This window comes from Amblyomma mixtum, chromosome 1 (assembly GCF_055824585.1).
Source record: "Amblyomma mixtum isolate Tamu chromosome 1, ASM5582458v1, whole genome shotgun sequence".
Lineage (NCBI taxonomy): Eukaryota > Metazoa > Arthropoda > Arachnida > Ixodida > Ixodidae > Amblyomma > Amblyomma mixtum.
Window position 1 is genome coordinate 267,410,071 of NC_143012.1, and position 16,597 is coordinate 267,426,667.

A 16,597-nucleotide genomic window follows, 5' to 3' on the forward strand; every position below is an offset into this window, starting at 1 on the left:
GTTGGTTAATCATTTTTGAAAAAGTTCCATTAATGTTGTTTAAATGTTTAATTAAGGCGAAGACAAGGCTATTCCAATGTTTGTTTTTAACCTTTCAGAAACGTTGTTGTAACTTTTCGGTGCTACCTGGTTTATGTGGATATCACGTCGTTCACAAGAAATGACGTCATCAGTATTGTCATCCGCCTAGTGACTCATTAATTGTCATATGCCCCAATAATTATCACTCGTGTCATATGAGCATGGAGGAAAAAACATTTTACTATATTTTTACTTTTTATGACTGGCTTCAAGGCTGTCGTCGGGCGCTCGCTCCTGAGTTTTTTTGTTTTGTTTTTTTTCCACCATGCATATGAGCGACTAAACACTCACACATAGGCTTGATTCTTTTGCACATCTGCTACTCGCATGACTCGCTTCACAGGTCGCTCTGACTCGTACGTATCGCACTACGTCAACGCACCTCCAAGGATTATAGGCATTAAATTATTGGTTGCATACTGTCAGCTCTGTAATTTTACATAAAACGTTAACATACATGATTCACCACGTGGTATTCGTCTACTTCCGCTAAATAATTTATAAAGAAGTTCGTCTTTCATCTTTTTTTGGTTTCGGTTTCTTCATTTGAGTGATAGCTGAGTGATGGCTGAGGTGTGAAAAAAACAAACTTGGATATAATCGTCGCTTCGTTGTTTTAATTGACTACAAAGCTAAAATCGTCCTGCCTCAAAAGCCGGAATCATAACGAGTGAAGAAGCAGCGATTATTTTGCAGTTTTCTTACTGCCCGCTCCACATATTACGCCGCAGCCGTCGCTCGGCTGCTGAAACCGAAACAGGTGAGAGACGAAGTTTAAATATTAAATATTTATCGGTCGTAGGCAAGGAGATAGTTCTTTCCTTCGTGATGTCTTGCGCATCGATCATTACCACAGCAGACGAAAAAAATATGCAAAGTGTGCACTCCCTTCAGTTTTCTTCAATGCTTTTAACTTTCTAAAGAACACTGAGACAACTTCCGTGTTCGAGATGTGACATTCTGTGTCTAACTATGCTAAAAGCTGAAATTACAAAGAAAATTTTGCCGCGCTGAACAGCGCCATCGTAGTGTCCCCTTCTGCGAACAGACTTTGGTTATTTTTAATCACGGTTCGGGCAGCAACTGAAAATATGCCGCAGATAACTTCGATAGTCGGGTATACAAAAATCTCCGAACGAAGGGCAAAGAGAGGAGCGCCTCTCTTCCCCTACACGACACACAATCTGCTCAGCGTATTTGTTTAGCAGAAATCACAACCTCTGTTGGCCACTATGGGCACCACGTTTCTTTTGTTGTTTTTGCAACTTTTCCGTCAGTAGCACTTGCTATTGTGGGGAGTGTTGTGGTCGCTGTCGGCTCATTGATGTGTTTAAACGCTTTTGAACTCCAGCCGATTGAAGCGTGGTTGGAAGTTTAGTAGACATGTGATGTGTCCGTGATGAAGACTGAGTTCGGCTGGCACCTCGTCGTCGCATTTACGGAGCCGAGCTAGGCTCTTTGCTCAGCGGAGGACCGTGTCTGGCAAGATGTAAGCCTAGCTTTTCAAAGTTCAAAACGCACTTGCGTGTCATGCTGCGGTGATACCTTTCATTTAATTACTGCCGCCACAGCGTCAGGTCACTGCGTGACCCCTGCTTATTTACTATATCCGTACGTACTAGCCATGTGCGCTTCTGTAGCCTGTTGTGCGTCATGTGAGATGCCGCTTGGTGCTGTCGCGGTCCATTGCATATGCATAGTTCATTCAGCTGCTGGTATCGCATGAAACTCTGCCCTCACGATCATCTCGCCGGGAATTGCGGAACATTATCAAGGAATTTGAGCTTATCTCCGCCTTTGCGCCCTAGGTCACTCACAGCTCTTTGTTGACGGGTGTCGTTCGTCCTTTTCGTTGTCTTTATGCTGCTCATTACGCGCGGAAGGGGAGGTGGATAAATCTGTCCGGTAGTGGTCTACCCCGAGTTAATTTTTGGGGAAGCAGGATTCATGGAAGCTTTCGCTGATTCCGGTGTGCTTTGCTTTGTAGGCAGAGGCGAGCCATGGCGTTCGCTATGTGAGCGGCCGATGCCGATGCTATGGCTGACGGAGGCCGAGACTTTCCGCCGCCGAACCTCCCACCGAAGGCGTTCTCCGCGAATGTCGGAGGGCCGGGGACGTCGGCGATGTTTTCGCTAGCGGGTGAGTCGCTGTTCTCCGTACAAGCGATGTGTCGCGGTAGCAGCTGTAACAACAGGTGTGTTCAACAGCTACTTAGGTACTGCCGCTGGCATTGCCGGTGCCTCATTGTTCCCACTAGGTATTAATGTGTCATTCTTTCAAAGCGCGTACAAACACACTTGCGCGATGCGGCTCCTTCCTTTCCTTTTGTTTTGAAGCATGACAGTTCATCGGCAGTAGACTTTAAAGCATGATCACTGTTTGTAAATAGTCGCGCAAATAAACATCTGCATTGCACTAATTCCTTTGACGTCTGAAAAGCAAACTCGAAAGTAAAAAAACGAAGAAGAAAGCACTATAGACACATGCAAGGACATGCAAGGGCACTGATCGTCCATACATTTTCACTCTACACTAGCACAACTTAACACCTCTTTGCATAGTGAAGAAAAACCAGCGAGAGGAGTTTAGTGCCATTTGAACCAAAGAGAATCAGGGTAGCCATGAGCTGTCTACAGCTTGAAATTCTTGCTTTGCAATTGTACAAGCCTATGCTTGCTGGCTGAAATTGCTGCTTTAGGGGCTGGCAGGCTGGGAGACCTTGCCTTGCCTGCTGTTTGGTGATGGGCATCGGACACTAGCTAAGAGTCCTTTGTCTAGTTTGGCTGTTTGCAGTCCATCTGGTGACCACTAGCTGTTTACTGTGTGCATAAGTTATTTATGTTGCACTGAGTGTTGCTGTGCGCATGCAGTGTCAAAAGCTTTTGTGTGTGCTGCGTTTTATGTTAAGGGGGTTGCTGACCTTTGCAAACACTTTTAGTACACAGTGGATGCATGTGCATATGCTGACATGCTTTTCATCTCTATAGATATATTACTAAGATGGGCTTTCACCACAGAAATTCGGCTATGGCGATGTGCTCCTGACATTGGTGTTATATGCTCGTTTTGTTGGCATATTATATTGGCTCTATTGTGGTCACAATATGTGCTTTATAGTTTAAAGTGCCCATGGTACAGTTTTGTAAACACATTTTTGTACAGATGGAAGCAATATGAAAGGGGACACCTGGGCCTGTGGCTTTGCGAGTTGATTACATGCCTGTGGCCATTCTAAACATTGGAGGCACACCTTGTTGCAAGCACAGTGTGGCACGACTCCAGTTTTTAGAGCAGTACCTCTAGTTTTAAAACCGGCATGCACACAAAACTGAATACTTTCGTATGCATAGTGCCCCGCTGCGGTGGCTCAGTGGTTACGGCGCTCGGCCGCTGACCCGAAAGACGCAGGTTCGATCCCGACTGCAGCGGCTGAGTTTCAATGAAGGCGAAATTCTAGAGGCCCGTGTGCTGTGCGATGTCAGTGCACGTCAGATAACCCCAGGTGGTCGAAATTTCCGGAGCCCTTCACTGCGGGGTCCCTCATAGCCTGAGTTGCTTTGGGACGTTAAACCCCAATAAACCAAACCAAACCGTATGCATAGCTGTCATGCATAGCTGTCATACAGCTTCCTAAAGCAGACGACGTGAAAGCACAGCAGGACGTGCCTCTAATATTTTTTAAAGTCCCACATGCCCGATCGGCCCGCATTGGCATGGACTGACATATTCCCTTTCATATTGCTTGTACTTGTACTTTCAATTTGTCACTATCCCTGTGTTTTGGTTGTGTCTGGACAGCTGGTATTAGTAGCCTCAGCTTCACAAGTTTTGGGACTTGCATTAGCTCCGAGTTCTATGGGTGAAGAGGCTTTTGATGAATCGCGGGTAATAGCAAGTAGTTACACGAGCTCCAAAAAGGAAAAAAGGAAAAAAATAAAAATTGTGTCATGAGCCTCATTTGCCAGCAATCCTGCAAAAGGAGTTATTATAGTGAAGATTTTGGTTTGCAGGTTTCATTATTGTGAGGTTATTATGGTCACAACCGTTGTATGCCAGAGCCCAGAAAGTTGCCATAAGCAATGTTTTATGTTGACTGAAGAACCCTGTCATCACAAGTATAGAAGACAAGTATCGAAGTTTCTTGCATGGTTTGGTTTGGTGAAAGGTGTTTACCTGCTTTATTTAGTATGTCTGGATGCATGTGTATTCACACCAAAATTTTCTTTGCATTCCACGACAAAACCTCAGCTATAGACCACCGTACTTTCTATGATTGTAGTGACAAAATAAGCTTCAAGCCTCTAAGGAGCACTTTAAGATTGGGCTCTGATGGAGATATTACTAGCTGTTACAAAACCAGAAAAAAAAATTCAGCATTAATAAAGACTCACCATAATGAACATATAGGATTTCACTGCTTCAATTTGCTATCAGTCTGCAAGCTGCTGTGAGCAAGGACATTGCCTTGTTCATTTCTCTCTACGTATGTTATGGCATGCTCTCCCTTAGGGACTTTCAGTTGCCATGAAAGCAGTCTGTGTTAGCGGCCAAACTGATGTTGTTTTGACAGGTCTGCCAGCAAAAGAAGACAAAGCAAAAAGTGTATTAGGAGATAAATACTGTGCTGGCTTGCATTAGCATAGGGCCCACTGATGTGGCTTGAGCTCAGCAAGGACGTCACTGACTGTATTTTTTTTTAGAGCGCAGGGTGAGGCTGAGCCCTGCAGCATACTCGTCTAAAGGGCCAATCACTCAACAGGTTAACAACTGTCTTCAGTGCATAATGTCTTGCCTGTTGAGAAAAGCATGCACCAGGTGCAACTGGCGGTGGAGCAGCAAAAATGTGTAACTTTTGTTTGAGCGCCTGAAAACTGAAACTGTGCGCGAAAAACAGTGCTCTAATAAATTGTGTAAAACTTACTGGAGCCACATCTTCAATTCAGTCATTCCTAAGTCCTCCACACTGTTGTCAGAAAAAAATACTGTCAGGACCCGAAGATTTGTATCCGTGCTTCTGTAGTGTATGGGGGTCAGCTGCTTTACATTTACACTTTGAACAGAATGGAAAGCTGGGCTAGTTGTAGGTTGTTCATGGTGGAATTTGTGGGCGCAAACAAACAAAACACAGAGAAGATACCACAGAACAGGCGCCTTTTTCACAACTAATTTAATGTGAACGCAACAAACGTTTAAAAATGAAGAGATATCACAGGTAGGTACAGATAAAAACAGTTAAGATTGCATGTTATGACTAGACAAACTCAAAATTTACGTAGATAACCTATTTCCTTCGTAAGCGATACTGACGGCTTACTCGCGCAATTAACGTACGAGGCAATGTAGAAAGCTTCCATCACCTCCCTGGTTCTTTGTTCAGGGTGACGGACTAGAACCTGTGTTGCCTCGTGTGGTAATTGCGTGAGTAAGCTGTCAGTATCGCTTACGAAGAAGGAAATAGGTTATGTACGTAAATTTTGAGTTTGTCTAGTCATAACATGAAATCTTAACTGTTTTTTATCTGTACCTACCTGTGATATCTTTTAATTTTTAAGTGTTTGTTGCCTTCCCATAAACTAGTTGTGAAAAAGGTGCCTGTCATGTGGTATCCTCTCTGTGTTTTGTTTGTTCTTGTCCACAAATTCCATCATTTACACTTTGGCCTGTGATTCTTCTATGGATGCTGCCTATGCATTTCCTATATATTTCTCAAGCTCACGACATTAACGCAAGACATAACCAAAAGAGGCTAAGCTCAATAATGAATTTTGTGCTGTTTGGCAGTGTACTGGTGCTTGGGTTGGGGGCATATTAAAGTCCTAGTTAATATGCATAGTTTGCACGCAACTTATGCAACTACGAGAAGTATCGTAGAGTGGTAGCCAGCACTGGTTTGTGGCCGCAGTTGGAAAATATGCACACTGGTGCTACCACACTAGACGCTTCATGATTACGTATTGAGTCTCTGCATATAGGCAAGCAGTGAAGTGGAACTCAGGAAATCCTGGAAGCTCCAGGTGCATTATACGGACCATCATTATCTTTACAGTCTGCCGCGGTGGCTCAGTGGTTATGGCGCTCGGCTGCTGACCCGAAGGACACGGGTTCAGTTCCGGTTGTGGTGGTCGATTTCGATGGAGGCGAAACTCTAGAGGCCCATGTGCTGTGCGATATCAGTGGACGTTAAAGAATCCCAGGTGGTCGAAATTTCCGCGTGTGCGTGCGTGCGTGCGTGTGTGTGTGTGTGTGTGTCACCGCCTGTTACACTACACATCAATACCTCCAAAAGCAGAAGATTGGACAGCCATCGTCATAGCTGAGTTGATAGAGCATCAGATGTGAAATTTGGAGGTCATGGGTTCGGATCTCACCGGAGGCATGTGGTTTAGTTGTTTTTTCTTCAGCTTTTATATAATAAGCAATAACATAACTATGCTATTAATCTCTCATGGATCAACACCACAAATTAAAAAAAAATATCCCCTACGCTTCTTGGTTTCGGTGACTGTTGGCCTCCCTGTTTTTTCTTCCCTTGTCTGGTCAATATATACATGCACACACACACACCAGAGTAGGTTTCCCCCCACCCTGTGGGCAGAGGAGTAGCCTGTCACGAAGTAGGCTTAAGAGAGACTAAACAAACACACAATGGCTAAATGCAGGGAATGCCCACTATTAGTGCTAGTGCCCACTATAAGTGCCCTGTTGCAGTGGCAATAGCAGTGTGATCTTTGTGCAGTGCATTGTTGTTAATGCAACCCTATTCTCTTTTCTGATTCCAGGGCCACCTCCTTTGCCACCACGTAGAAGTGTCTTTTTTGGGAAATGCAACGGCGCTGCTGACCTCTCATCTGTACCTCCAGCGCCGTCGTCCACATCCACGTGGACTAGCTCTGATTACCTCAAGCTCATGCACCGTCAGGGCGGTGGAGAAGGGGACACCAAAACTAGCATTAAGTCGATAGAGGCCCTCTTCCTCGAAGGTGCAACCTCCAGAAGTACCACGTTGAGGCACCATTCGCTCACAACAGCCGGTGCACTCGTGTCTACCCAGCTTGCTTGTCAGCCATTCTTGCTCGGAGCTGCTGGTCAGTTTCCGGGCCGCCTTGGTCCAGTCCTGGGCACTGAGATGACCCACAGCAACTCGGCCCCCAACTTCAACAACCTGTCTTCCAGCTGCAACCCCTCTCCTATCCACACAGCGAGCAACGTCTCAACTGTGCTTGCTCGGACAGAGGTTGAAAAAAGCATGTTCAGCATGCTTCGAAAGAAACAGGACAACAACCTCATCGACTTGAGCGGAGATGCTGAACTAGCAAGGAAGCGCGAAAGCCTCAGGAAATCGGGCAATTCATTGGATGACTTGCTCGACCTGTTTGATCCGCTGCGAGAGAATGAGTTGGAAGACTTTCTACGTTCTGAGGAGCCTGTGACCAAAGAACCTTCAGAGGAGAAGAAAGCAGAAGCAGTGGAATCACCTCCCCAAATACCACCTAAGCAGGGAGGGCAGGTGCAAAAGCAGCCGCCAACTGTACCAGCGAGTAGAAGCCCCGTGGTTGCTGAAAAGCACGCCTCAGCACAGACTGCTCAATCTCAGAGTCAAGGACCAAGCATGAACCTGGGCACTTTGAAAGTGGTCCGCCATGACGTTTCACAAGGGGAGGAGATCGAGGCATTTTGGGCTAAGGCCAAACAACTGAGGTCAGAGTTCACGTATGACGATCATCACACTAATGCTGGCCTTGTGGTCAGCCCCACTTTGGAAAACAAGTGGGGGAAAAGCCTTAGCATAAAACTGGAGGTTACAACAAGTTTTTCAGAGAGACCGTTCTGCTTCACATGCGATGTGGGGACCAGCGTTGAGCATGTTATCAGCAATACAATATGCTCTTTGAAGGATGATTTAGCTGATATCGTGCTGGAAAGCTTCGTACTCAAAGTTAAGGGGCTCGCAGAATACCTTACCCCTGACTCTACACTCAAAGAGTACGAGTATGTTCACCAGTGCTGCAAGTTCATGAAGCCAGTTTGCCTTACTTTGATGGATGTTCGAGACCTCAAGAAACCATGGGCTCGAACCTTGAGAGACGACAGTGAGTTCTTTGAAGTAAAGGCTTCAAGCCTTCTCCCTCAGCCTTCTGGCCAGGTCTCTTATGATTCGGTCTCTATATTGCTAGAAACTTTCCTCAAAGAAGCCAAGAAAGTACAGTCCACAGCATTGGCTGGTTGCCTGCAACCAAACGGAGCTATCCAGGCAGTTAAGGCCATCTGTTCTACACTGTCAAGGATCGAGGTGGTGGAAGTTGTGCATGCTGTTGAAGGCTTGAAGCACATCTGTAGTCAGATGCCAGAGATAAACGGGTTTCATGACAGCTATGTTGAGGCAGACGAAACGCCATGCCCCACTTCTAGAAACTGTGACCGTGTGGCAGAGGTTGTCTTCTACTCCCTCTTGCAGCTGCAGTCCGCTCTGCGCACTCTTGTTAAAATCTATTGTCGCAGCTTTCGTGTCGACTTCATGTTGACGCCTTTGAATGAAGCCCAAGCACAAAATGAGGTACGGCCTGTAACAACTTTCCATGACACTTTTCTTGTGAATGTAGGCAGTGTTCATCAGCTGAAGCCACAGTGGGTTTCCGACTATGAACAGTTCATAATATCTTGCGAGCTCCGCTATGGCTCGCATATTTTATGCCAGGGAGAAACTCGCAGTGTCAAAGCAAGTCGCAACTTTTTTGAGCTCATTGTTTTTGATGAATGGCTGGAACTGAGCATATTTATGCGGAACCTTCCACGTGAAGCTGCTATATACTTTGCTCTTTTTGGTGTCAAGCCGTCAGCCGAGAACAGGCCACCAGAGACACCAGCGTCCGAACGTGTACTCTTAGCTTGGACTGGACAGGCGCTCTTTAACAGCCAACGTGAGCTACTTCAGGGGAGTCTTTTTCTCGGTTTCTGGTCACCAGAAGTAGATGAGAACAGTGGTCCCCCGCAGAGCAATGATGCGTTTTCATGTCCGGTCCTTCGTCTACAGTTTCCAGAGTTTGACTGCCGCGTAGTGTTTCCCGAGGTACCAAGGGACAGCATCACTACTTGCAAAGCGACCACTTATGCTCTTGACAGTGTAGTGATCCAAGAACTCTCCGACGTGCTCGAGAAGGACCCACTCACTGTGCCGAGCCCCGAAGAGAAAAAGTTTTTCTGGGACCACCGTCACTACATTCTTGAGGTTCCGCACCTCCTACCAAAAGTACTGCTGTCTGCCCATAGCTGGAGTTGGCCGTTTCTACCGGACCTTTACTTCCTTCTGACAGAGTGGCGTCCTGCTTCTCCCATCAACGCACTAACATTGTTGCTGCCTCTGTTTCCCGATTATGAAGTACGCAAGACGGCTGTCAAGTGGATCAAGAACATTGGCAGTGATGAGCTCTGCGATCACCTCCCACAGCTGATCCAGGCACTGCGTTATGAGACGTGGGAAGATGCACCCATTACGTGGTTCCTTCTGGAGCGCTCTTTGACTAGTGTTCGCGTGGCTCACCAGATGTTTTGGTTGCTCAGACAAAACATGGACAATCCACTCACACTGAAGCGAATGAAGCTTGTGATTCAAACATTGCTAGTCATTGTTGGCAGGTCTTTCAGAGACATAATAGAGAAACAAGAAGAGCACCTGAATCAGCTGTGCATCATTGCAGAAGGCATAAAAGATACCCGCGAATCCCTGCGCCTGGACAAGCTCTTGCAAGACATGGCACAAATCCACAGCATGATAGAAGACAACCCTTCCTGCCTGCCTCTGAACCCTGCGATGGAAGTGTGCGGTGTGGATGTCAAGTCTTGCTCCTACTTTACTTCCAATACATTGCCACTGAAAATTGTCTACAAGAGTGCAGAGCTAGGAGCGAAGCCCATTGAGGTAATTTACAAGGTAGGGGATGACCTTAGGCAGGACATGTTAACCCTCCAGATGATAAGGATCATGGACAAGTTCTGGCTGAAAGAAGGCCTAGACCTCAAGATCATTACCTTTAACTGTGTTGCTACTGGCAACAGGAAGGGCATGGTTGAAATGGTGACCGAAGCAGAGACACTTCGAAGGATCCAGACCGAACATGGACTCACCGGATCATTCAAGGACAGACCCATAGCAGAGTGGCTGCAGAGGCACAACACTTCTGAACTCGAGTACCAGCAAGCAGTGGAAAACTTCACCTTTTCTTGTGCAGGCTACTGTGTTGCCACTTACATTCTTGGCATCTGTGATCGGCACAACGACAACATCATGCTGAAGGCTTCTGGTCACATGTTTCACATTGACTTTGGAAAGTTCCTGGGTGACTCGCAGATGTTTGGCAACTTCAGGAGGGACAGGGCACCTTTCGTGCTCACCTCTGACATGGTATATGTCATCAACGGTGGCGAGAAACCCACCAAGAAATTCCAGCATTTCATCGACTTGTGCTGTGAAGCCTTCAATATCGTTCGCCGCAACAGCAACATTTTCATCACTCTCTTCGAGTTGATGGTCACTTCCGGCGTGCCAGGAGTCACAACAGATGCTGTCAACTTTGTCCAGAAGTCCTTGTTGTTGGGAAGCTCGGAAGGCGAAGCAACGGCTCACTTCACCAGGCTCATCGAGGAAAGCTTGCGCTCTCGATTCACTCAGCTCAACTTCTTCATCCACAACATAGCCCAGCTTCGGTTCACTGGGGACCACAATGATGGGTTGCTACTCTCTTTTGTCCCTCGAACCTTCACCAAGGACACAGACGGGAAAATTATCTCCCTCAAAGTGGTGTGCTACCGCAAGTGCTATGAGCCCGAGAAGCACTACACATACGTGGTCCGAGTCGGCCGGGAATGTCAGGCGGAACCCATGCACGTTGTCCGAACTTACCCCGAATTCCTGGAGTTGTACCAAAAGCTCGTCCGTATGTTTCCTTTGGCCAAGTTTTATCCACTGCCAAAGGGCTCACTTGTGGGCCGCAGCAACACGCGAGAAGTGGCACAGAAGAGAATGCAGGAGCTGGATGTGTTCCTCGCATCTTTAACCAAGATGGCCGAAGAGGTGTCCCACTGCAGCTTAATATACACCTTTTTCCACCCACTGCTTCGAGACCAAGAGGGCATGGCGGAAGACGAAAGTGAGATTGACCAAATGCGTCGGATCAGTCAGAGGGTCAACTTGTCGAGAGGCATCGTCGGCCGCATAAAGCTGTCCATTATGTACAAAGCTGGCTGCCTTTCCATCATGGTGATGCATGCAGAGAACCTGGCCTGTGAACGCAAGTCACTGCCAGACTGCTATATCAAGACCTACCTTCACCCGGACCCGGACAAAGTGACCAAGAGGAAGACCAAGGTGGTGTTCAAAAACAGTCACCCAACATTCATGGAGATGCTTGGGTACAACTTCCCACTCGGGTTAGTGGCACAACGGGTCTTGGAGGTGTCAGCTTGGGACCATGACAGAGTTCAGGAAAATGAGTTTCTGGGAGCTGCTATCATAGATCTGTCACGCATGGACCTTACAAGGGAGAGCACACATTGGTACCACCTGAATGCCGTGAGGTACAAGTGGCATTGATGCATCAGCGTTTCGCCTGGTGTTTTCTTCTTTCTTTTTTTTTTTCTTCTGTACAAATGTGGGATCACAGAACTGAGCGCAGTGTTGTATTTAGGTGTGTGTTAGGGCTTACGTGCTGTTTTCAAAATATTGAGAGGGCTACAGAACTATGTATTGCCCGATTGAGTCATGTTCAATCTTGGAGACAACCAGACATGTGGACAGAGCTGTGTACAGTAAAGGTAGGAAAACTTAATATAATCATTGATGCGCGCAGTAAGTGCTTCTTTTATGTAGCAGTCATTTTCTGTCTCACTGTTGTCTGCAAAGCATCTTTCCTATATGAATGTCACTGAGGTTCACTTTTTACACTTCACAAATCATTGCTGATATAACATCGTATGGTATTGCTTGTTGGTTTTCTGTGACCTGTTTGTGCTCATGTCTTGTGTGTTTTGCCAGGAGTGCTGTGGCTGATGTTCGAGGGGTATGGTGTTGTACTGAAGTCTATTTTTCTACGAAAGTCATCGGGTGACTTTTGACTTGCTCATTGAGCCATCTTTACATCTCCTATTAATACAGGGCTCTTCTTATTATAAAAGTATCCTTTGTCTTTTTTAGCCTTTGCTATTTACCACATAACTTTTGCCTTCTTTTCATTTGTAACATCCACTCACTAACATTTTATTTCTTAAAAGTTTGCTTGTTCTTTGGCAACTGTATTGTACAATTGAAATTTCATTCCTCCTTTCTCCCTTGTAGTATTAAAGCTGAATCCCAAATAAGCTATTTTTGCAGTTTAATGCTGCTTATTTTATTTTTATTTGGCAATGTATAAAAAACCGTGGAGACACTATTTTTGGTGTGTAGTCATCCAAATGTGTTTTGTGGCTTGTTTTTCAGTGTTCCCCCCACAAAGGGTGTATATGTGTCTACACAATAACTTCATGGATGGTTGCACTAGCGTTGCTCATTTTTCGTGTAAAGCAGGGCAGGCACGGAAGTTTTCACAAAACTCTGTTCTTTGAGTCAAGGGCTGCACTGTTGTACGCTAAGTTCAGCACTCTGTTTTGCATTTTGCAGAGACCGCTATGAATGGAGCCTTTCTAGTGTCAGTCCTAGTGCATCTTTTATACATGCATATGGTGGACTTTGCTACTTCTTAAAAGTGATTTTTACTCTCAGTGCTTTTGCAATGACTGCGCTGAGTACGAATATTATGTGCACATACAATTGAATTAGGTCTTGTCACAACCGTGTGCGATAATTAGCATATGTACTACACGGTGTGCGCATTCTCCTACAGCTATATTCATTGTGTCCACATCTAAGCTTTGCTTCCAGGATTTGCATCAGGTTATATTGCATGCAAGGCCATCAATTCCTGTGCGAAGATCCAAATTGCCACAGAACTGCATTATCTTTTCAGTTGTGGTTTTGCTGCATTATGAAATTCATGAGGCTTCCTGTCTTCAGGTGTCGTTTCTTGTTGCAGTATAAACTGTGCTGTACGATTAAACATTTTTGGTCGTAATCATGTACTAAGTGCCTTCATCTGCACTGCGGAGCCATTAAAAAAGTCAGGAACTCATGTTACTCAACATTGTTTCTGTACTCCAATCTGTGTTCCTATACTTTTTATAGTAAAATATGTCAATAAAATTTTTCTGCTACAAGCAGTACTTGCGCAGCCTGTTGCTACTCTTTGTCGTCGGTCAAGTTGTCAATTCAGCTCAGTTTGATGAACTCGCAACATGAAAGGCAAATACGACTGCTGAATTAAAATCAGTGTAGAGCTTGACATACGGCATGTCATTTGACAGGCCCAGAGAGGGAATTGCCCTCTATTTTATAATCGGAAGGGGGCTTGCTAATATCAGAGTTCGTTAACATGAAATGCATGTGGATGTGGGATGATGGCAGTGAACATAGTGGAGAGCTTTAAAAGCAAGGAAGGAGCGAAACCGAACAGAAGCTGCTTAGGCTGCCACCATTTGTAGGGGTTCTGAGTTAGGCAGGAGTAAATTGCATTGGATTCTTATCAGTCTGTCAATGCAGCAGATATACTGACGTCAGTGTTGCAGTTAGTACACAGCGCTTGCTAGCGACTAAATATTCGTGCTGGCAACAGATGGAGCTAGTAGTTGTTGCGTGTAAGCAGCACAGGTAATGTACCCCACGGCATTGACGCAAAGCGAGAGGGCATAAGATATTGTCGTAATCCTTCATTCTGCGCTTCCAAATGCTCGGTGGCAGCTCCAGACGCAGCGGATGCTTCAAGTGACCGCACACGAAAGTGAGAAGGCAGCCGTACCACTCACTAATGCCGTAAAAAAATGGCTGAACCCGGCTGCACGTCGGCAGGGGAGCAACACTAAGTGTTCTGCCCAGTTCGAAGAACAAGCGGGTGAAGTCGGCATGTCCAACGGCCAGAGGTCCTCGCAGGGTCGACAACTATAGCTAGCTCCATTTTTAAACGACCATTTTAGCGTGAACCTAGTTTTCCAAATCACATGCAGGTTAAGAAAAATAGCTCCCGTGAATTTGGTAGAATGTCGTGGTGAGGGGGGGGGGGGGGGGGGGGTATTATAGTGGTTATAGTGACGTTGTTTCATACTTGAAACCTAAAGTGCGCAGGCAACTCCGCCGGCGGGTTCCCTTTCTGAAGAGCAAGCGCTGTAATTTCTAAATTCGGCTTCCTGCACTTCTCAGTGCTGGATGCTGAAAAATCAGCTTATATTCTATTTTTCCTGTGCTGAGGACCTATACTGAGTTCTGTTGGGTGCCATGGAGCATGAGCTATATCTGCAGTACCTTCCTTTGCAGTGTCTGATGTTTCAGACGTTGGGTAATCAAGAGAGGAGAACTAAAGGGCTCGCCACGCGTGCTTCGCGAAATATTCCAAATATGTGACTTGCGAGATTAGCTGCAATTTTTTGTGTTTATTATTTCACATACCCCCAGTACAAGAAGAACATGCGGCCGCCGGCACCCAGAGAGACACAATGTTTTCTTTGTTAATTCACGTACTGCCCTCTTGCAGCACAGCACATAATCACGTACTGGAGCCGAGCAGGATGCTCTCGCCCTTCAGTTCCTGCGGACGACTACGAGGCCACGATCTCGGCCAAGGCCAAGACGGTACCAATATTTATACAGCTGTCGCTGTAACAAAACAAAAAACACTGCCTCTTCATCAGCCATGCTGTGTCCAGTGCACAAACAAATGCCTGTCCCATTGACAATCACTTAACCTTATTTTATGCTATCTGCCGTCACCGTCTCCCAGCAAACCACTTGCCAAACATATCCCCACACGTCTCTGTCGGTAACATTTTCCTAACGTTGCAACCCACTTTAGAACCGAGAAAATAACTATGCAGTTTCTCTGATATCCCCAAATGACATTTGAAATGCTTGTAACACCTGGCACCTAATCGCGGCTATTCAAAGAGCAGGTGTTCCGACGTCTGCGAATTTCAAAAAAAAAAAAGGGGGTCCTCCTGCGTGGTGCCATATTCCTCGCTGTACTGTTGTGCGTACCTGTGACCATTATGCAGGGGTAGACACCAAATTTTTGGTAGCGCGATTTTTTTTTTACCGGTGTTGACTGTCAGGGCATAAAAGGGAATGATATAGAACTAAATAAGACTTAAAAAGGTTTGGTTAGGTGATCGGGGTTTATCGTCCCAAAGCAACTTAGGCTGTGAGGGACGCCGTAGTGAAGGGCTCCGGAGATTTCGACCACCTGGGGTTCTTTAACGTGCACTGACATCGCACAGCACACGGGCCTCTATAGTAGGATACAGCTTAAAAAAAAAACAGCAGCTGCTAACACTGGGCCGCGGTTCGCGGCGTTCTGTATTACTCCGCTGGCCTATCCAAACAGTAAGCGAAATGAGCTTTTTAATGTTTGACTATATCAAACAATCCAGGTGTCAAAATTACAGAGCTGATAATCTTTTTCTTGTGGTAAACTTCTTATTTACGTGACAAGAAACGTTTAACCAGCGGACTACTTTTTCGTCGTGGAGGGATTCTGTGCGCGGAGGCTGAATGTGGGAGGAGCTTCACTGCAGACTTAAGTTGTATCTGACTATAGAATTTCGCCTCCATCGAAATTCAGCCGCCGCGGCCGGGATCGAACCCGCGTCTCTCGAGTCAGCAGCCGAACGCTGTAACCACTGAGCCACCGCGGCGGGGCAGACTTAAAGATTTTAAAAGAACCTCTAGAACCACCTACTCAAGAGAACTGCCTATGCCTTGCTGCCTTGCTATTCAGAACCGTGCAGCACGTTTCATTACCTCAAATTATGACAGATACTACAACATCACCAGGATTAAATCAACACTCAACCTTCTACCACTTGAGAACCGTCGAAAAATCTCACGATTTTGCCTTTTTCATAAATTATATTACAACTTTCCTTACCTCCGCGACTCATTACTAGGGCCCGGAAATTTAGGCACTAAAGAACCGCGAAATAGGCAGGCATCTAGGCTCTAAAAAATATTGAAATAGGCGCTATAAAGCAAAAATAGGCGCTTTGAATAATACTCTTTATTCATAAGTACAAGATTTGTAAGTCAAGCACGGAGCGTACTCAGTCCTCAACTGAATCAATAAAGTTCATTCTCAGGTTTTCGAACTCGAAGCTCATTCGGTATTCGTTAAGCATAGCTTTGTAATTTAAAAGGTTTCTTTTGACATCACATGAACTTAGTGGCGCGAACCTAAAGCATGAGAGTTGATAAACGCTTAGCCTTCAAGTGATGTGGCCTGACTGTCTCCGCGTAGAAAATCTCTGATTTCGGAAATTGTTTCTAGGCATCTATTTTTTTTCTATCAATTGTTGCATCTTCGTAGAAGCAGTAGCGCCCTTTCCTTCTAGTCCCCGAAGTGCTGCTGGTACCTCTGCCACTACCTTCAACGATTCATCTGTTGAGAGT

The 16,597-nt window shown here is 45.8% G+C and overlaps 1 protein-coding gene across 2 annotated transcripts; it reads left to right on the forward strand.

Moving 5' to 3' along the window:
- The first annotated feature begins 1,335 nt into the window (after positions 1-1,335).
- LOC149371626 (phosphatidylinositol 4-phosphate 3-kinase C2 domain-containing subunit alpha-like) lies at positions 1,336-13,326 on the forward strand. Of its 2 annotated transcripts, XM_089565879.1 has the most exons (3): positions 1,336-1,570; positions 2,069-2,220; positions 6,861-13,326. In XM_089565879.1, the coding sequence occupies exons 2-3, from the start codon at positions 2,118-2,120 to the stop codon at positions 11,666-11,668; spliced, it is 4,911 nt and encodes a 1,636-aa protein (XP_089422005.1). In that variant the 5' UTR covers positions 1,336-1,570; positions 2,069-2,117; the 3' UTR covers positions 11,669-13,326. The 2 variants fall into 2 exon arrangements, with proteins under 2 accessions (XP_089422005.1, XP_089422006.1); XM_089565880.1 differs by lacking the exon at positions 2,069-2,220.
- The last annotated feature ends 3,271 nt before the right edge of the window (positions 13,327-16,597 follow it).